The sequence below is a fragment of the Sander vitreus genome, chromosome 8 (genome assembly GCF_031162955.1).
Source record: "Sander vitreus isolate 19-12246 chromosome 8, sanVit1, whole genome shotgun sequence".
Lineage (NCBI taxonomy): Eukaryota > Metazoa > Chordata > Actinopteri > Perciformes > Percidae > Sander > Sander vitreus.
The window spans coordinates 19,220,280-19,242,865 of record NC_135862.1 but is presented as its reverse complement, the minus strand read 5'-3'; the positions used below and the strand labels follow the sequence as shown (position 1 = coordinate 19,242,865).

General features: G+C 40.0%; 1 protein-coding gene across 3 annotated transcripts in view; it reads right to left on the bottom strand.

Moving 5' to 3' along the window:
* Positions 1-22,586, bottom strand: part of LOC144522357 (contactin-1a-like) — a 67,502-nt gene that overhangs the window by 8,599 nt on the left and 36,317 nt on the right. For all 3 annotated transcript variants that reach the window (XM_078257366.1, XM_078257365.1, XM_078257367.1), the window contains 14 exons: positions 12,989-13,115; positions 11,864-12,042; positions 11,406-11,501; positions 10,272-10,478; positions 8,569-8,668; positions 7,859-8,040; positions 7,457-7,581; positions 6,819-6,936; positions 6,336-6,483; positions 5,238-5,365; positions 4,365-4,537; positions 3,652-3,775; positions 596-757; positions 114-263 (listed from right to left, as the gene is read on the bottom strand). In XM_078257366.1, the coding sequence (XP_078113492.1) occupies positions 114-263; positions 596-757; positions 3,652-3,775; positions 4,365-4,537; positions 5,238-5,365; positions 6,336-6,483; positions 6,819-6,936; positions 7,457-7,581; positions 7,859-8,040; positions 8,569-8,668; positions 10,272-10,478; positions 11,406-11,501; positions 11,864-12,042; positions 12,989-13,115 (2,019 nt within the window). The remainder of the gene's footprint in view (positions 1-113; positions 264-595; positions 758-3,651; positions 3,776-4,364; positions 4,538-5,237; positions 5,366-6,335; positions 6,484-6,818; positions 6,937-7,456; positions 7,582-7,858; positions 8,041-8,568; positions 8,669-10,271; positions 10,479-11,405; positions 11,502-11,863; positions 12,043-12,988; positions 13,116-22,586) is intronic.

The window sequence follows — 22,586 nt, the reverse complement described above, 5'->3', positions numbered from 1 at the left end:
ACAGAATAATGAAGAATACATATCAGAATGGAAAGCTGGACTGTAGGACCACGTCTCCATACCAAAAGTCTTATGTAGCGAATGTTAGCCTAAAGTCAGGAACATGATCTTACTTGCTTCCAGGGTTTTGTCTTTAGGTGACGGGCTGCTCGGCTCTCCTGTCCCCAGAGCGCTAGTGGCAATCACTCTGAACTCATATTCTATCCAGGGGAACAAATCCACCACTGTGGCCCTCTCTGTATTCCCCTCTACATCTGTAGGAGCTAGAGATAAAAGGACAGATTTCATTTTACAATGCCAAGATTTTAGGGCTATAGCACGGTATGCTAAAACATTACACAGCATAGGTTTTGCAATCCATATATTTAACAAAAATATCCTTAAAACAACAACAAAGTTCCATTTTCAGAATGCATTACTATATTTTAAGTCCTTGAGGCATGGCTAAATTATATTTCAGCCATCTTCAAAAGACATTAACCACAATGTAGGCCTACAGTATCACTATGTGGCATGACCCAAATTATCATAACACCAGAGCCAGCTCAGCATTAAGGTAGCAGTGTTTATTTGAACTAGTGTGCTGAGTTCTCACATGTAGTGGCATTCTTCCAGACTTCCTTTGAGAAGGAGTCCCTGTACTGGATGGTATATTTGGAGATGGGGTTGTGGTTGTCTGCTCCACGGCTCCACTGCAATGTTACACTCTTGTCAGTTTTGTTCATCACTCGCACCCCACCTGGGGCACCGGGGGGACCTGGGGTAAAGAAAAGAATAAGAGACAGGATAAAAGTGTTGTTTGATGGATGATGAATACAAGAATGGCCACACAGTTGTGTTGAGATTAGTGACACTGTCCCTTAGCCTTCACAAGTTAAAAGCCCCACAAGTTCTCACTTGGACTTATCCCTCAGGTAGAAGTGTAGTAAAAGTCCAAGACAAAAAGAGGGTATTGCTTTATTGAAAGAGCTTCATCTTTATTCAAGCTCATGGGGAAATTCTTGGCAAAAGTCCTGAGTCGTTTAACAACTGTATACTTTAACACCATTCTCCAAAAATACCACTGTTTGATGCATATGAAACACAGCACATCAAAGCCCTAACATTTCTTTTTTTAAGTCTCTTCTTTAAAAGACATCAGCAAAGACTGATGGATTAAGGCATTAGAGCTTAAAGCCCATTAACACATAGGAACTAAAGCTTAAGCAAAAAGCTTTTGAGCCAGTGTTTCTCTTGGTCCTCCTGCTCCTCTCGATTCTTCCTTTGGAACATAAAAATGGCCTAATAGAAAACCCAGACTATGTCAAGGTTAGCCACCCAAACCACAGCCTCAGAAATGTCCTCATTTGCCTCAGGATTTACTTTTTTCAAGTCATAAACATATGACAGAGACAAGTAAGGCGATTAGACAGCCAAAGCTGGACAGCCCTTAAGCTTCCCCTCTCCTCTCTGAGTCAGAAGAGAAAGAAAAGTTGTGAAATCTACCAGTTTGTACAATTCAATGTAAGGGATGAAATATTGTGTCATCCATATGACACAGAACACTGTGTCATATGGATGCTTAGCACAATGTGTTTAAACTGATAAGATTCAGTGCTTTTTACTAACTGACATACTGTATTCCCAGGAATTAAATTTAATAACGTTTATGAATAGTTTTCCCAATTCACAGACAATTACATTAACACAGCCACATTTCAACACCGTTCCAGGCAAACGGTAACATTACGCTACAAAAACACACAAACCCGTCATATGAAAACAGCTCTTTTTCCCTATCCCAAATCCCCACTAATAACAAGCTGCAGGTGCAGAGCTGTGTTTTTAGCTCGGCCAATCTCCTGAAGCAGATCTGCTTCCTCATATGCCGTGATAAATGGCTGTCTTTCATCTCTCCCTCGCTGCGATCCAGACTGCTGACATTTGGCACTCCATTAGGAGCGGCCCAGGGCCCTTGTTTTGGTCCCACTCTGGGAAACGTTACAGTCAGCTGCTGTGCGTTCACCTGGCCATCTGTCAACACCCGTTCAGAAAGCAGCAGCGGTGGCAGCACACCCAGTGCACAACAGGGATCACTGGCAACCAGATCACTGCTAATGTTCTCTGGTTCCTATCTGAAGAGACCCTTTGTCCACCAACACTGGGTCTGTTTCAAGACCGGAGGGGAGGCTGTAAGGCAAGCTCTCACTCATCAGGAAGTGGAGGGTGAAAACAAAGCCTGATGAATCATCCAGGAGGTGAAATACAGTAAATGACAGACAGAGCACGGTGGAAGAGTGGAAAATCAACAGCTCTCCATATCAAAATATTGTGGTGAAAGATAGAAAATCTATGATGTGATACACACTTTAGTCATCAAATACTGATCACATGGCATTACACAATTAATAACCATAAACATGCTAGTTGCTGTAGTGCCAACAGCCCTCACTACTCTATAAAACGTTCTACTTTATTCAGTTATAATGAAGACAAGTGAGAGCTGACTCTTAATAAGCAAAGCATTGCTTGCTTCTCTCAGTTTAATCAAATATACAACTGTTGATTGTAATGCAACCACAGCAACAGGCTGTAAAAGTTACCATTTGTTTTCTAAGTTACTTTGCCTGGCGGACATAGAGCATTTAGATAAATCCGACCTAATTTGCAAAGTGCCAACATAAAGTAAAGCCAAACAATATAATCTAGAGGTAAGACACTAGCAGACATGTTTGAGTTGAGTTATTTGCACTTATATAAAGGCAGTATTGGTTGGCTATCACTGAGCTTTTCTGGGTGGTAGTGGTAGATATTGAGTGTTCCATGTGTGTGTGTGTGTGTGTGTGTGTGTGTGTGTGTGTGTGTGTGTGTGTGTGTGTGTGTGTGTGTGTGTGTGTGTGTGTGTGTGTGTGTGTGTTTGTGTGTCTTTCTTTCTTGCATGAGGACACAAGGCGTTTCCTTCCATAGCTTTTTCCAGCGCTTTCTCTCTTGCTTTCCTTGACGTGGAGTCTCGGGGTGAACAGATTGTCTGGCAAATGAATCTGGTCTGGTTACTCTGGAGAGATTTATTTACTTCTCATTAAACATACACTGGATACAGTTACTTACTACGTGTTATCTCTCTCTGTCTCTACTTTTTTCACACACAGGGTCTGACAATAAGGAGTTAGGGGGACATTTTAATGAGTAGTTTAGAAATATGTGTCTGATGAACTGTGAAATTCTTTTGTCTTGTGCTCACTTTAATAAGCTCTATGAAATTAAACTTTCTGAAAACACTAAATATTCAAAACTAAGCAACCATCAAAGTTTGAAAAACATCTTTATACTCATTTGGACATTATTTATAAAGAGTTTAACAGTCGAAAAATCTGCTCCATCAGAACTGTGTTGGCATAACTTAATCAGATTTGATTAGACAGTATGCGAACAATCCAGAGCAAAGACAGAACACAAAATACAGAAATCTCTCACGGAAAATAATCAAAATGGTTGGAACTTTCACAGAGAATAGTGTGTTAATGTCAAAATCCCATCTCTTGCAATCTCTGAATCTTCTGCATTCTTATGCAGATATCTGTTTATAGAGATAACATATAGCCTAGTAAGTAGCTGATTGAGAAAATATGTCTTCACAGTCACATTTTATATACATGACTACTCATGACTCACCCCTGACAACAAGGTGGGCAGAGGCGGTGACATTGTCAATGGGAGTCTGTGCAGTGCAGGTGTAGCGTCCGGCATGCTTCAGCTGGAGGTTCTTAATCAGTAGCTCGCCGTTTGAGCTTCCATTCTGCACAAAACAACACACAAGAGTAAATTAAGAAGTAGGCAAATCATCATACATTGAGAGTCAAAGCTTTCCACTGTGTCCTTGTCAGAGCAAAATTAAAATGTCGGGGTCCACAACGTGTTTGCTCAAGACAGCACTCTTTCACTGTAGAAAGGTAAAACCATACTAAAAACCTATTTAAAAAATACATGACTGCATTGAACTCGCTGTTTGAGAGTCAAAAAGGAGGAAAAATCCTCCTTGTGTACAAAAATGGGGTATCATCAATCACAATTATAATAGTGTTTGCCTAGTGGGCAGTGACAAATGAGAAATGCAAACCGCTAACTTATGGTTTGAGCTGCACTAAGAGAGAGAGTAGGTCATGTCAACAATAATGGATGTTAACGGAAATTACTATTAAACTGATATACAATGCACTATTAGACTCAGGGAAGGAATGTGAAATGGCTTTTGGAATCTGTGCGCGGTCATGGAAGGCTTGTATCATGTGGAAGCGCCAACAGTTTTGTTGTCATTACTTAGAATTCCTTACGGGGACAACAGAAACTACGCACTATAGCTTTAATTAACCAACATGATGTCTCACCAGCGTGCGTTCATAATGTTGACTGTCCTTGTGCAGGTCAATGACCCGGCCATCCAGGGACCAGATGAAGGTGATGTCCAGTGAGGGGTCATGGGACGCAGCACACTGCATCCTGGTGTTCTCACCCACTTTAACGTCAGCATTGGACGGTGCCATGGTGATCTTTGTGGACTCTGGGGAGAAACAAAAGAGGATGAGAGAATCAGTGATGACGGGGAAGAGATCTTTCCAGCCGCTAAAACGTCATTTAGGTAAAAGACTTTGATGAAAAAGGGAATCTTGAGCAGTCACATAGTAGACAGATTTATAGTAAAGTACATGATGTTAATATACAATAGATAGATAGCTAGAATTGTTCACTGTGCACAAATGTCCAGAAGAGGGCAGACAAGAGCTGTACGTCCAGCGCCACTGGCGATCAACTGTAAAAAGAACTAAACATGTTTGTCAGCTGAGATTGCATGTCTAAATAAAACTAATCACAAGCAACAAAAACTCATATTCATGTTATTATTCACTATTCAATCAAACTATCTCAACAAGTTCATAACTCAAGTCCTCTCCTCATCAAACAGTATGAGGACTAAGCCCTTGTCTCTTCACATCTGATCTAAAGCAATCCTCTCTCTCTCCTCTATCCTTGGGGAATGACTGAATATACACCAGTAGCCTGTATACTGTCAACCTGCTGACAGGGCCATTATTCAAAAGTCAACATTTGGAGGTCAGGAGTGTTTGGTGGGACTGAGAGTGATGATCGCCAGCGAAGGCCGACATCAGTCAAAGCAACACCAACTGTCCAGGAAGCATTACAAAAAAGAGGTGTTAAAAAGAGAGTTATCAATTAAGCATTGCTCATTAGGTGAAACTTGCCTGTAACCAACAAAGAGCCCGTGCTGTTGGCCTTGCCCCGGTCATTCTCGGCGAAGCAGGTGTACCTGCCTTCATCTGCTCGCGTCACGTTGAGGATCTCCAGGCTCCCATCCTCCCAGATAAACACCCTGAGGAGAAACCAGAATTAATTCTTCACACACTGACGGGAAAGAGCTACGTGACATAAAATATTCAGCACGATATGAAGGTCAAAAGTCCAGCGTATGTTATTCCACGGTTTTGCAGATGATGAAAAATGATGAAAGTACTCTGAATGTTTGCCCGTTTCCTAATGGGATATAGCGTTGACAAGTATGTCAACGTGAAACTATTCAGCGAGACGCAACATTAAATTGCACTAAAAGCAAGGTAACAATGATTCATTTTTCTCTGCATTTTTGCATGACAAATAGCCTCGTGCCAGCTGCCCAGTCACTACTCCACACCCCCTCTCATGCATACAGCCACCATAGAAATTATTATGAGGTGTCTGCTGCATAGACATTTTGCCGCTGCTCCTTCCCTATGTGAGTCCTCACTGTGGTGCATGGGGGTGTGAAGGGTGGGGGAAAGGGTTGGGGGTCTTAGAGCTCACAGATTAGGCTTGTTTTGTCAGTCAGGACCACAAGACAGGGGTTTACACATCCAGTCTGTCCATGCTAAGGAGCCTAAGAATGAGCTTAATGTCAACCACTGACAGACAGCAGAGCAGCGCACAGCAATCACTGGCAAACAACAACACTAAAGACTTTTCTGGCACTAAGCACATTTAAGAGATCTAGAGCTTATTTAGATCCCCAAAATCACTATACTGTATGCGTCTTCCTACTCTAGAGGGGATTGACTCTAGATCCCATCTAGCGTAGTGAGACATGATATTCTCAGATACTCGTCCTTGTGTTAGTATGACCCAGATGTGTCTCCCAGTCACAGAAAAAGGTTGATGAATATTTGCATTAAAAACTACATTACAAAGGAAAACTCTGACATGATAAACCATCCTCTATGAATGCATCCATATCCATCCATATCATCTATATTATATTTACAGATCAGAAGACAAAAGGAAGTGTGCCATCTTACTAAGAGACTGCTCACCTGGTGGAGTTGTAAAGCAGCTCGGTGTCTTTGCTCCAGGAGAAGGTGGGCTTTGGAGCCGCTTTGGGTCGACATTGGATCACCACCCGGCCATTTTTAGGTGCCAGGACTCTCTTCACTGGGTTGTGTTCAAATGTGGGAGCACAGGCTGAGGAGGGACAGTTTGGATTATTCATCACAAACTTAGTAGAATGTGCATCGACTGCAGGCATGCATATATCTATGGCCTTTTTTGCAATTATAAAAATGTACTGTCCAAAGTAACATGTTATGCATGCTGCTTTGGATGACCAAATTCAATTTTTGGAAACATTCTTAATTTTTTTTTTTTTTTTCCCATCCATGTAAAAGTTGTTTTTCTTTATAAAATCTGACATTGCACTCCAGAAATCCTAATGAGTTCTAATTAGTCAGCTTGAAACGTGACCTTTAAATCTCTGGTGCAGCCTTTTGTGCTGTGGCTGTAGCCAAAGAGTGACTCACCATAAACACGCAGTTCTGCATTGGCATATATGACTCCGTGGTGATTCTCTGCAATGCACTGGTACATCCCTGAATCGTCAAACGTCAAGCTGCTGAACCTCATCTCTTTCCTATCAGACTGTGGAAAATAACAAGAGTGTGAAGTTAAAATATCATCATTCTACATTTTACCATTTTCATACCATTTAAATTCTATTAATAAGCACATGATTAAAATCAAACTGTTGATTGTTAACATGCACAGAAGTACAGATGATAATTAGTGTATTTAACTGAGACAGGATATCATTAATGCATAATAATGCAATGAAACAGCCTCCCCCACTCCGCTGTCACTACTTGTTCCTCTCTTGGAGGGTTACACAACCCATGCTGGCACCCACTCAATACCAACAGGTGCTTTCTCCTGACATGATGTGTACCCACAGTGCCAGCTTCCTGTCACTGCTGTGCTACTGTAACAACCCTGGGTGGCATACTCTACAGGTTCTAAAAGATCTCGCGGGGCTGCCAAGGGGCTCTGCATACACTATAGCTAAATTAAGATATATGAGATGAAATAAAGTGCATATATATATATATATATATATATGAACACATATTTTAAGACAATAAAGATTTATGAGTTTGAATATTACCGGTTCTCCATTTTTCAGCCAGCGGATGCGTGGTTCTGGTTTGCCACTGGCTATGCAGGACATATTGTAATCGCTACTGAGGTCTTTCTCTGTGCTGCTGATGTGCTCCACCCACTCAGGAAAAGCTGCAAATGAGTTACAGTATTTGAGAAAACTTCAAAGCTGCTAAACATTATATGATATGATACTTTAGGAATTACAGTAGGTGTTAGATCTATAAAAAGAAAAACATGAGAAAATGTTCTAGGAACTGATAAGAACAAAGGGCTAGTTAATTTAGCCCACACACCAGTGCCCAGCAGAGAATTAATACAGATGATAAAGACTGTGAAACTTACATTTGATGAATGTGTGTATTCCCTGTCATATGCTTAGGACACACATATACAGGGCACTTCTTACCTTCTACAGACACATGTGCAGCGTGGTAGTCCTTTCCTCTCGAGTTCACCGCCTCACACTGATAGCTGCCTCCATCTTCCAACTGCACATTGTACAGGTGCAGATGAGCCCCCGCCATCCGCACCTCGTGATTGGGTGGCAGCTGTCCGTCTAACTTCTTCCAGCGGATCTCAGGGACAGGGCTGGGAAGGGCAGAGAGAGAAAAATAATACAGAAGCCTAGCTTCAACTTGTAATGCATCACTGCACTCATCATAATGTAACTGAAACATGCTTTATTAATGATTTAGCTTAGAGAATAGGCAGCAAATCTAAGACAGTGTAAACTACAGTTACTGTGCATTAGGGGTTAACTAATATGGTGGTTTGACCAATTGATACATCCCTATTAATTTAAATTTTGTATTTTAGTTGTCGAGAGTCAGAATGTGTGTACTAAAGTGTGTATTGATATGCTGCATCAATTCAATTAACTTATTTTATGCCACAATAATAACAAAGAGTAACCTTTCCTCATTATTTCATTACTGACTGAGCAGAAAACCCTTTGAAACTCTATCTATATTCATTTAAATTCTCCTTTGGGATCCATTTTATGTCACTTGAAAACTTAGAAGATAAGACTCACTGGCTGATACCAGATTTTCATGAAACATTTCAGTTCAAACATTGCCCATTACAAACAGGTAACCAATGATCTCTCACACTTACTTTCCCAAAGCGAAGCATTCCAAGGTGATATTCTGCCCCACCAGAGCAGTGGTGTCTGGGAACTTAACTTTGAGGTCAGCAGGGTATTTCCGGATGGGACCTGAGAGGAATAACAAGAGACCAGAATCATGACTCAGGTGCTAAACCCATTTCTAGCTACTAAGCCTGAAACAAATGGTGGTTTCAAAATGATTTGGTGTTCATTTTAACTATTTTCAAAAGCCTCTTCTGTCAACACCTAAGTGGGTCAAATTAAACAAAAGATACTTCTTTGTAAATGTTGTCTTTTACTCAGATGTCCTACTGAAGCACACACACACAAAGCACTAACGGGCTTTTCCGGTTTCTCAAACCAGGATATGGTGTTTACATAAACTACTAAAAAACATAACCGGGATACTGCAAAAAAACTGATTATAACTATGATACTACTATACCATGTTAACACATTCAATATAACAATGTAGATGATACGTAAATCAGAGGATTAGCATTCATGAGTAATGCAATCATTGTGTCCTATGTACACATACTGTACACAAGGCATTTAAAAAGCCATGACAAAATGCAAAGGTATGCAAACAGAGACACACAAACTTGTTAGAGTTCAATACAGGCCACATCATACCCAGATAGCATCTCATAATACACATATGCATGAGAGAGCCCAAACAACTGGCCTGCTCTGCTCTAATCCTGACCTTAGTCCGTGTCCTAAGTAACTATAATACCATTCAAAACACTTCTGTCACAGGTGAAGCAGGCCACAAGTTACATGATCATAAAAGTCAATACCAAACAGTGAAGAATAACTGATGGATTCTGGGAAGGCCCATAAGGAAAACATTTAAATACTTTTGTGTTTGTACTTCTTACATCCAGCCATGCAAACACACACAGAATGAATTAACTACTATGTGCACTGCTTTAGTTTGTGATCGCTATCTCTGGGGCTGTTCATGTTCCAGTTCATTTTTTTCATAGCATGCTGGTTCTGTCTTAAAGCAAGTTATTGTGTGTCAGTCGACTTCTGAGCTAATTTGTTCCTATAAATCAAAAAATAAAATAAATTGAAAGAGTCAACAACAGTGGCGTGACCTTATCACATTTAAAACGAGCACTGTTGTGATTAAACATGGTGTTTCATTAGGGGCGAGAGAAAGAAATCAATATAGTGCTTTGCTTCAGCCAGGCAGAGTCTCTTTCTATCTTAGACCTTATTTTTGAAACTCATGTCTTTAAGAAACACTTAAGCTCCTGCTCTTTACTCGCACCTCATTATGCTGGTAAAAGAGTACAACCTGGATTCTATTTCTTTATTGAACACTTTTTTAAGAATTCCTGACTATTAAAGAGACACGTGTATTCAATCTTTTTGTTGTATTTCACGATTGTATTGTGCTTAAGTGCATTTTATACATCAAAACATATGTATTGCATTGCATACTAAAGTGTGAGTCATTAATTGCAGAGCATTGCAAAGGTTCTTGTGGCCAAAGTATCATACTGTGATCAATCTGGTACAGGATAATTAAACTAACCAAGATTTGGACTTAGGCTTTTATGTGGGTTATTTAAGATCACTGGCTGTAAAACTGAAGAAACCAGAAATCTCAAACGGCTTCAATGCAATCATAATTTATCAAAAGGTCAGAAATAAGCAACTGGAAAGACAACGGGGTAGTAGGAAGTGAGGTACTAACGTTCAGCCAGAGGTACGAGGGGGATGTAGTTGGAGAAAACGCTCTTGGAAATGGATTGGCTGGACGCAATGCAAGAGTAGTTGCCACTGTCGGAGGAGTCCACCTTGGAGATATAGAGGTTACCCGTTATCTGGGAGACAAAACGCCTCTTGTCCAGTGGGATGAAGGTAGGGAATTCGTTGAGGATCCATCGGAATGACAGCTCGGCTGCACAGAAAGAGACACAACAAAACGGCACCCGTCAATCAAGACCCTGGACACACAGCAAAAGCTTTGGAAAGAGACGAGGGGATTGGATATGAAGCTGGCTCAGTTTGAATAATCTGAAGACATGCAAAATAAAAATAGCACAATTCTTTGGTGCTGAGGGGGACTTATTATTCAAGCATCTATTGACCTTTTAGATGAAATCTTATAATTCTTTTAGCTGAGAGGCATAATAGAGGCATTCTGTGAGCACACTGGCTTGTTGAGTAATTCTGACGCTGTGGAGAGAGAATTAACAATGCTTTCAGACTGTTGTGTTTGACCGATTTGCATAAGCATGAATATGGAAAATATGTGTAAAAGTTTTTGGGTTGAATTAATGCTCTAAAAATGCTTGATAAAATGTGACCACATATACAAGTAGAAGAAGAGAAAACAAACAACTGTAATGACATATTAGCTTGAACTAGATATGAGGCTGATGAAAACATTCTTTCTCTGTTACTTCCATGAGGGAGTAGAAGTAAACCCAGCATGGGGATGACTTTAAACTGAGAAAAAAAAGCTTAAATTTTTTGTAAACAATTACAGAGTCAGTGATGTCATTATTTTTATACCTTAGAGGACATTGAGAAGGGCAATTCAATCTCAAGCTGACAGGGGACAAAATATCTTTGGTTCATTTCATATAATTGGTTCACGAGTGTCATGAAATCCTAGATGTGGATAAAAAAAAGGCTCACAGTAAAGTATGTATGACTACTACAGCAGGCACACTTTCATTAAAATATAAGGGAAATGTACAAGCTACAGTCCACCTGACTTGCATGGCTATGGACTGCAGCACCAAGGAGGAGAACCACACAATCAAGAATAGAACATTAAAAATCTAAATGCTAAAAATGATAGAGCTATCACATGCTGTACCTGGATAATGAGGTGGAGAAGCGCAGAGCAGCACTGCCCCCTGTCCCTCTTTGACCAACACCGACTCCCTCTCCTCAGACGAGAAAAGATCGAGATCTGAGAGAGGCAGAGACAAAAAATCAACTGTAAAGACAGAATATATTGTCATACATTCATATTTAAGAATCACCTATTGCTAATTCCTGTAAGACCTACACTAAAGATTTAAGGGTTGTATAAAGTTCAACAACTGATTTGGAGTTTACAGTAAAAAAGTACATTAGCCACGCTGGCATCATGAAGTGAGACCATTCACAAATTGCACTTTCCACACCACTTATGATTTGTCCCAGCTGCCCTTGCAATTTCAGTACACTTAATATGCATGAAAGTACAGCTCCAGGACAGTTCTCTATTAAATCTGCATGGTACTGTACATCATTGCAGTCTAAAAAGGGGTTCACATGTGGGCTACTTACATCCAAACTGGACTGAGGCCTCTCGGCTGATGATCGTGCCGTACATGTTGGTAGCCAAACAGAAGTACTGTCCTACATGTTTGGTTTTAATGGGGTTGCTGATGACCAAGTTGCCTCCTACTAAACTGTAGTGGCTTCCTTGTGCATTCAAGTCAATTTCCATGTCCTCCATAATCCACCTGCAAGGGAAACAAATTAGGGTCAATACAGTAGAGTAGAGCATTGTGAAAGCAGTCTGTGTAAAGTATGATATGGGAGTACATAACTACTATTTGATTACTTGTTGACAAATGGATTGTTTCACATGGAGCACTACAAGCAGAGGTCAGGTAAGTTGTTTCTGACATGCAGTATTTTAATTATGATGTGGTTTTGTCTTTTGTGGCAAAAACCTGGCTCCTCAGCAGCGCAAAATCGGACCAGAGTCTGCATTACAGTTGCTTTTTCTTGCTATAAACGCATGCACATACTGTAATTTAACAATAACAAATGTCATGTTTTGAAAGTCATAACAGACTGTACTGCACATGAACCCTCTCAAACACTTAATACCAGCTGTGGTCAAACTAATTCCTTCCCCTCTGACATCTAATTCTGGGCTCTCTGACAGTAAAAAAACGATTTGGGGGATGCCAAGCAATATCATTTACATACATTTACATCTAAATTGAAATGGATCATGCAAAATGGTTTAAATTCTGAGCTGCAAAATGAGGTGGAGACACGTTGATAGTGCTGTTTGTGCTGCTGCTGCTGCTGCTGCTGCTGCATTAACAATATCCTATTTGTTATTAGGTTTTCCTGCTGTGTCACATTTTGGAAAATCAAATTATTGTTAGTATGAGAAAAAATCTGCTGCAGACAAAATGAGTTGTGCAGGTTGTTTGACAACGACACAATTATGTGGGAACATGTATCACCCAATCATGCACTGCTGGATGGTCACACAGAAATAATAAACCTTGGATGTGCATTGAGGTCAAGATCAACACCCTCGTGGCCTTGCCATTTACAGGCAGATCCTAAAACAGTCTGAATTCAGCCTGAGAGATGGTGAGCAATGGGAGGCACACAGATTTCACAGCGGGTAGTAATGAGACTGGGTTTATGGGGAACATATGTTACTTGTATGTGGCAGGTGGATTGGCCCGAGCCCGGCAGCTCATGGTAATTTTTGCCTCGGGTGACTCCTCGGGGTAGATGGTATCCACTGGCTGCTCCTCAAACACCGGCCCGTAACCTGTGGCTTCGTCTGCAGACAACAAACAAACGAGACCAGGGTAAATAACAAACTGGGTCAGACTTACAAACAGGAAATATCAAGGTGTTGGAGCTCAGCGTCTGTCTGGCAGTTCTAGAGTTGGTCCATCAAAAACGACAGCAGGCTTCAGATGTAAGACATTAAAAAAACATTGACTAGACTGTGAGATTGGCCCTGTGAGGACCTGCCCTTCGATAATTCAACCTTGTTTATGGTTTTCATACACATCTCTATGGCTCTAGTACCTGGTTTTAGAGAAATCCTGGTTGTAGCTGTAACCGATATATATCCTTGATTTCTGTCAAATTCTCTCTTTTAAGCATGTGATGACAACATCACATTAATTATGACAGATATGTGCTCACTCAGGTACCAAACCACAGTGACACATTCATCTGTTGCCAGTGGATATGATATTGTTATAAGATAATACAAATCCTGGAACTGGGATTGCCATCTTGATTTAGCATAATCCAACCCCCTTTCATACTGCATGTGTCATCCTCAGTGCTGTGAAGCAGTTGCATTGGCAAATCCTGGGAGTCACCTTGATGAGAATGCCTTTCTTGGTTCAATCTGCCTTTTACACCATCAACACATACACACAATTAACCCCAATTACTCATTAGAACAGACAGACATCACAAACAGAGGCATGAATAAGACATAAACACAATGCCAGGCTATGAATAAGCAATGAGGCGAAATGTTCCCAAACGCTGATTATTCTCTCAGATCAAGAGTATGTGTAGGTGACTGCAGGAATACAAATGTGAGGCGTGTGTGAATGTGTGTGCTCACATGTGTGTCATTCCCCTGCGTTTCTGAGTTCTAAGGGAGCACAGCTGACACCTCAATGGGGAGAAGCTCACGCTTTCAGACAGTAATATCCTCCTTCTATTCGAGCCTTAGAACCAGGCCTGCATTGGCGCTTAGGATTCACTCCATCAGTGAGCAACCCTGAACAAAAGATGCATTTTAACTACTTCCACGATGTTATTTACTCCCACAAAAACAGGAAGATATGTTTGTGCAGAATAATAAGAAAATCAAGCAATAAGCATATACTTTCCAGCAGTCGAACATGTGTGAGAGCTTAACATCAAAGTACAGTAATCTCCAATACTGTGTAGTTAAACATCAGTACACCAGATGCATATTTATCTGCCTTTGCTGTAAGAAAGCAAAGGTAATTAAAAATCGTATAATCCTAACCAGTATCAAGACTTGTAAACACACTAGCAAGTTAGCTGGAGCCTTCTTGCACCAGGATGGCCAACCAGGAGGCAGCAAATAAGACGTCAACACAGACAACAAGACAGGATCCATTCCCACTCACACACTCTAGCGCTCAACTGTGTGTGAGTGCTTGACATTGATGCAAATCCCAAGGATTCTAAATTACTGCTGCCTGGGAGAGAATTAAACATACTATTAATGGGGCATTGTGGGGCTGATGGAATGCAAATTACGTGGGACACTAGAAAGAGCAAAAAAGAGGGAAAAAAACAGAGGAATTGAAAGAAACACAGAAGAGTAAAGGGAATATAGTGACCCTATTCAACTGCTGCACTTAGATTGCTCTGCATGAGTGTCAGATAAATGCTTTGTATGTAAATATGAAATATAAATGTGGGATGGGCTGGAGGAGGGGAGCCACTGACACTCTGGTGCAGTGCTGAAATAGCAGTTGGAGTGAAACTCAGAGAGATGAGTGCCGTTTCTATCTTTTCCCTGTAATGCGGGTTGCGACAGATGGTGAAGGGGAGTGTTGAAGCAGGCCACATAAGGCCTACTGCCGGGAGACACACACAGGCCTCTTACATTCTCTCTGCCTGGTTTCACTATTATCTCTATCGTTCTGGCTCCGTGTCCTCCCGTCAACTCTCTAACCCATATCATACTGTCACACTCTGCTCCTCTTTCTTTACCTTTCCTGGATTTCATTCTACAGTTACTTTGTTTTCAAATGTCTCTTAGCTCTCTGGTTAACTATGCTAACTACATGGATCCAGGGATGGCAATGTCAGTTGGTCAGTCCACCACCTCTAGGCAAGACTGAAATATTTAAACTATTGGATGGATCGTCATGACATTTTGTATAGATTAAGATAGATTAAGATAGATTTGTAGATATTCATGGTCCCCCACATGATGGATCCTACTGACTTTGGTGCTCCTCCGGTGCCAACATTAGGTTGACGTTTTTGTTTTTGAGTGAAATGTCTCAAAAACTACTTAATATATTTCACTGAAATTTGAAACAGCTACCATAAGATAAACCCTAATGACTTTGGTGACTTTGGTTTCACATTTGTTTTTTTTAAGTAAAACTACTGTTGAATGGATTGTCATGACAATTGTAGTAATAGTAGACAGACATTCATGTCCCCCTTAGGGTGAACAATAAAAACTTTGGTGAACATTCCATCTAGCACTGTCATAAGGTCAAATCTTTATTTTGAACAACAACAAATATCTGCAAAACTAAAACGATCACATCAGCCTTAAACATACTTTGTGTTTAGAGCTAATTAGCAAATGTTAGCATGGTAACAGGAAAAAGAAAAATTGTGAAATTGAGAACATTACACCTGCTACTAATCTGCATGTTAGCATTGTAATTATGACCTCAAAGCACCACTGTACATGCGTACATTTGTTAAATTACTTTCTTTTTTGCCTTTTCTCAAATTTACCAGCCTAGGGGCTACATACAGTTTGCAAAATAAATGTTTTGCATGTGTTGTGTTTCACATTTAAAATCGTCACATAACTACCCCAAAATCCCAGAAGAACATAATCCTCTGATGAATTTAACTTTGCTCACAGCTGTGTGTTTCAGCTAAATCTGTAGCCTGGTTTGTTTGCATGACCAAGAGTGTCCAAGTGGGACAGATAACAAATTGTTTCCTGGAGGCAACAAAAGCACAGTGTAGCAATAATTACCCACAAGCCCTTGAGCCACATAATGAGGCACGGTGGCAGACCAAATTGTCCCTGGGGCAGTATTCTATTTTTTAAATTTCATATGTTCGGCTTCACTGTCAGCCCGACTATTTGACAGAGGGATGGACATAAGAGTGCCAGTGTCAGTCAGTGTGTGCTCAGTGTGGTGCCAGCTGTGCAATCACAACTGCTGTCAAAACAAATTATTCTGCAACAGAGCAGAGCGATTCAAATGCCATATGAGAGGGTGATTTTTAACCAAGATGTTTTCACAGGCCATAACACATATTAATCTAAAACAATCTAGTCTATTATAATCTATTATAATAAACGATGACTGAGGTTTTGAAAGTGCATCACCAGAATAACTGTATTTAAATATCCACAAAAACTTCTAAGACAATTTATGCAGCATCCACTTCTCAGCTGTCCATCAGATTTTCAGCATATTCAATCAGTCTAGTTTAGGTTCTTCTCATGTGTCATGTCTTGTTTTATTTCCTGCCTTGTGTGTTTTTCCGCCTTTGTGATTGTCTGCCCCGCCCTGATGTGTAGTCAGCCCTCATGTCCCTCGTTGCCACCCTCCTTTTCTTGTGTTGTCTTCTTTCGGTGTCTGATTGTCTGCGTTTGTTTCTGGCTCTCAGTGTATCTGCTGGTGTTTCTAGTGTTCTTGGTTTTTGGATTAAGCCTTATGTTTATTAATTAAAGCTTGCTTTTTCTTCTGCCAACCTGCCTGACTGGTCTCCTGCTTTTGAACTCTCAAACCATGACACAAAGTTGTAAAAAAATGCCTGTTAAAATGTCCTACATCCCAAGGTGATGTCTTCAAATGTTTTGCTTTGTCTGACCAACAGTCCAAAACCCATTCAGTTTACTATCATGTACGACCAAGAGAAGCATCAAATCCTCACATTTGAAAATCTGCAACCAGCACTATAAAACTATGTAACTAACGCAACTCATTGTTTTACTTAAAAAGTAACTAAAGCATAATAGTTGCAGAATAATTTTCTGTTGATTGACTAACTCTAATTTTCACAGAAGTATTAGAAACTTTGATTACACAGTGCAGCAGGCAGTCTAACCAGGCAAGCAGCTCAAAGCTCAGCATGGATTAGGATTGAGATGGATGTGGTGTATACAGCCATATAGCTTGGTGAAATATGAATAAAAAGTACTATACTGACAATATGGCTGGACAGCTGAGAAGTGATATGAGAACAATTGATTACTTTTTAATGCCATGAAAACTACAAACTTTTTTAAAGGGGTGATAGAATGATTATATAGGGTATTCACACTGTTCCTGAAGGTCTCCTAATAGGGTATGTAATATTGGTTGGGCTGAAAATGGCCCAAGTGCTATTCTATGGGCCATTAACTACCCTGTGAATATGGCTGTATTTGGAACAAGAGCTTTTCTTCTAAATATTGTATGCTCATGAATATTTAGATGAGCTGCGCACTGATTGGTTAAGCGAACCACATACACATACATTGGAGATGAGACAGCAGGTCTCATATTTCAGACACTGTAACATTATACATTGTTTGTCTACTATTTCGTTATTAAATTCGCTTCTGAGACTTTTTTATGCGAGAAATCAACTATATAAAGCTCAAATATGGGCCGTTTTACGAAAATTGATGGCTAATTGCAAATTTGGTAAGACGTGTTGGACTTCAGGACCTCCACACAGTCTGAAAGCGGCAGCCTGCCGGGCTCCATACCCAGGGCAAAGTCACAGTTTCTGGGTTACTGGACTACCGGGGCTCGGGGCTCCACGGAGCTGACCGGCTGCCAGCTGCCGGCATAACTATCCAGGGTTTTCCGCAGCACTTTGCAGTTCAGGCGGCCTGCCTAAGCTGGGGAACCCTACAGCCTTAACTCGTCAAAAAAAAATAAAAAATCCGCTGCACAAAAGGCCGTCAAGTGCATCTCGGACAATGCGCTTCACACCGCAAGCTGGCACGCGTGCCACACGGCCAAAATGAGAGAAAGAAAAAGAGACGTGGTCCGTCGTTGTCCGGAGGATAACTAGCCAGTTGATATCGCGAGTGTGTGTCCGTGAGAACTGTAAGTCGTATAACTTATGTTTTGGGTTTATTTAAGCCTGTTATTGTATTAGTCTATAGTTCTTGCAAATTTAAAGTAAGTTAGCTGGTGATTTTGTTGTTTGAGTTCTTCACCTGCTAGCTAGGTTGCACGTGCCTGTTGATTCGATATAATGGCGATTGTTGAACGCCCTTGCTCACTGTGCATTATTTACATAGCCTGTAGCGATGCTAGATGTCAGCTCTGCCATAAGCAGTGACTGTGAACACCTTTGCACATTTTGACAATGTTGTTTTGCACTTTCTTTTGCACTTTAGTGATGTATAGTTTGTATACTGTTTGTTAAAATTGTTTCAGTTGTTAAGGACAAATATTTTTAACCATTTGTATAGTGTTGTATAGTTTGTATGGTGTTTGTAATGAAAATAAGCATCAATGGTCCACTTGTAAAAGAGTGCAATTACCAAAGGGCCCTTGAATTGATCTTTTTAAAAAAAAAAGGATAGCTTGTAGGGATGCTAGATGTCAGCTCTGCCAGAAGCAGTGACTGTGATCACCTTTGCACATTTTGAATGTTGTTTTGCACTTTCTTATTTATTATAATATATTATTATTTAAATTTTATATAAATAATTGTTAAATGTAGTACAGAGTCTGTAGTCTATCGCACAAAGAAACGTCAACTATTAGCTTGAGATTTGCCCGTTTTCAGAGGCAGTTTCAAATTGTGAGATATGCAGAGGAAAGGGATGTCAATGGGATTTTGAGCTTCTATGTATATCCTATTTACCCACCAAACTGTCGTTATTCAACTATGACAAGGTAAAATCAGTTTTGCACTCTATCACCCCTTTAAAGCGATCCCTCAGACAGCAGGGGGTGCTTGTCGCTTGAACAGCAGAATGATGGGCATTAACATTGCTACGGGCTGAATGATAATTTTTAAGAAAAAAAAGATAGATTCTGCAGTTTCTCCCAGCTGGAAGGCCACCTACGCAATGTCCTGACCTTCGAGGAATGTGGGATCGGCTCTGCCTTCTCCTATGGCTATTTACTTCATCTTTGTACAAGTTTGAGAAAGCATTCAAAATTATAAAGCCTAAACAGCATTTTCATACATGTATTATTGCTGAGTGACCTTAAAAATTGTAGTGTATAGTGTATTGTACTGATAATGTCCAGGAGGGGACACTCAGGCACACAGACTGTAAAAGTCATCTACGGTCGATGCTTCATGGAGAAGAAAAGAAAGCAAATGGATAAAAAACAAAACAAAAGAAAGACCACCAGAAAAAAATGATTCCTCTCCTCACTGAATCATCAACAATTCAACCTGCATACAGCAACACATGTTCCCAAGCAACGAATCAGCAAGCCTTCCTTTTTTGCCAATTTACCTCTTGCTGATAGTCTGCCTCCACTTTATTATTCTCAAAGAGAATAACACACATGGAACAAATCTTGTGCAAATACAGAAGTAAACTGACAGTATAGTAAATGACAAACTGCTCTACATAGTAGAAACTCTCAACTGATTATTTATCAATAGAGATCAACAGTATTTTTGGAAATGTGCCACAGCTTTCTGGTGGAATTTATACATTTATAGGCTGCATTTTTTGAAAATAACACTTCTACTCGGAGGGTTTGATATTCCTTTGGCCAACACGCTTGACCTAAAGAATTACAACATTTTGAGATGTTCTGCAGGGTATTAGATGAAAAGATCGATATGGACTATTTCTGGACTATTTCTTGGCCGGGCACAGTGACATCCTGGAGTCTCTGATGGTTGCCTGGCAACCTCACAGCGGCTGTGCTCCACTATGAAATGGTCTGGCACATATCCCACTAAAAATAAAACCTTAATTTGTCATTTATACAATTTGGTTTTGTACACAATAAACAAACAAGATATACATAGCATGTTAATTAGTGTGTTCTAAGTGCCGGTTTTGCTGATTTTGTTAGCTTTGGACAAGGCCAGGCTAGCGATATCAATGTTTCCAGTCTTATTGCTAAGCTACAATTGGCTGCTGGCTGTAGTTTCATATTTAGCATACATGACATGTAAATCAGCAGACATGAAAGTAGTATCTATCTTCTCAACTAACTCTTGGCAAGAAAGTGAATAAGCGTAGTTCCTAAAATGTTGAACTATTCCTTTAAACAGTTCTCTTGTATGTTTGTCCCCAAATATAACAATTACTAACATAGTGTTGCTTTGAATCTGTGAAGAAAAAAGAAAACAATGTTTTCTTCACGAATTCAACACTTGGTGAATAATTTATATACAATTGGTCATTTTGAGGGTAAAGTATTCCTTTATGGATAATCTGCAACGATGGATGGGTTGTATAAAAATCCAAAGTGATAAACAATCACAGTAAATAATTAGATAAATATATACAGGAAAAATATACATACAAATTAATCAATATATGGGTGAATCACACATATCAATTTTCTGTATCATCTATCAATAACCCCACAATGAGGCATGGCAGCTCTAATACAGTTTCTAGCTCTAATGACCCTCCTAGATTCATCTGCTCAGTACAGTTCAATGCCTTGGACTTTAACCATTTCCATTTGGAGTAATGTACATCTGGACATCTGCAAGTAAGAGAAATCCAGAAATAGCAACAGTGAAAAGAAACATGACCTCCAGATAGATTTTCATTAGTGCTGTCCGATTGTCATCACTGCCTGTCCCTTTACGGATCCAGACAGGCAGATATTATTGTAGTTTTACCACCTCAGGGGCTACAGTGGGCAGACGAGGAGTAGAGCTGCAACTGAAGCCCATTTGGATCTGACATACTTCTTTTATTTGGTTTTCAATGTATTTCAGTAAATGAGTAAAACAACACTACAAAGGCTTGAATAGTGTGTTTAATTAGGGAGAAGGTGAATATATTCCGATGACGTGTGGTATGCTTTCCACTAGATTAAAATTTGAACAAAACAGGAAATTGTACAACAAGAAAGTAGCCCCTAATTCTGGACAGATATATTTGTCTTTTCATGGAAATCAAAGCCTTACGATATATTGTTGTCCAGACATGAACAAACAACTAAGTTTCTGTCAATGCTGAGTGTTTCTTAAGAATAAAATGGAATTCAAACTTCATGCCAGTTACAGCAACAACAACTCCAAGGCCACAGCCTCATCAACCTGCCAGTAAACAGCTGCAGCTTGTTTGTCTCTGTTTGAAGACTATAATTAATACAAATAAATACTATTTTTCACATTACACACATCACATTACATTTACTCGTATTGTCTAGGTTGGAATGAGCAGCTAGGAACCATTAAGGGTACTTTGACAGAACACAACCCTGTCAACCCTGTGACCTTTCTGGTTATTAAACATCAACTGTAACCTTGTGTTAAGTCTTGAACTTGAAACTACGGTGGCCCTGAAGTGCAAATCACAACAGCAAATAGAAAAACGCAACAGCAAATCATAAAACACAACAGTAAATAGGAAAACACAACGGCAAATAAGAAAACACGACAGCAAATACGAAAACACGACAGCAAATATGAAAACACTTCAACAAATCATAAAACACAACGGCAAATAGGAAAACACGACGGCAAATAGGAAAACACGACAGCAAATATGAAAACACTTCAATAAATCATAAAACACAACGGCAAATAGGAAAACAACGGCAAATAGGAAAACACGACAGCAAATATGAAAACACTTCAACAAATCATAAAACACAACGGCAAATAGGAAAACACGACGGCAAATATGAAAACACGACAGCAAATATGAAAACACGTCAGCAAATAGGAAAACACGACAGCAAATATGAAAACACGACAGCAAATATGAAAACACGACAGCAATAGGAAAACACGACAGCAAATATAAAAACACAACCGCAAATATGAAAACACGACAGCAAATCGGAAAACACGACAGCAAATAGGAAAACACGACAGCAAATATGAAAACACAACGGCAAATAGGAAAACACAACGGCAAATAGGAAAACACAACAGAAAATAGGAAAACATGACAGCAAATATGAAAACACGACAGCAAATTGGAAAAGACAACGGAAAATAGGAAAACACAACAGCAAATAGGAAAACACGACAGCAAATATGAAAACACAACAGCATTAACTTCTACCAGAAAAGGTAGGTCCTATCTAGCAGAGGACGGACCTTTTAACAGGAAGGAGAGGTGAAAAACACGGAAAAGCGCCTACTTTTAACAGAGAGACAGTCCGTCTGTCCAATCAGGAGGCTCCGTCCTCTGCTAGATAGGCCCTACCTTTTCCGGTAGAAGTTAATGCCGTTTTGTTTTCCTATTTGCTGTTGTGTTTTCATATTTGCTGTCGTGTTTTCCTATTTGCTGTCGTGTTTTCATATTTGCTGTCGTGTTTTCATATTTGCTGACGTGTTTTCCTATTTGCTGTCGTGTTTTCATATT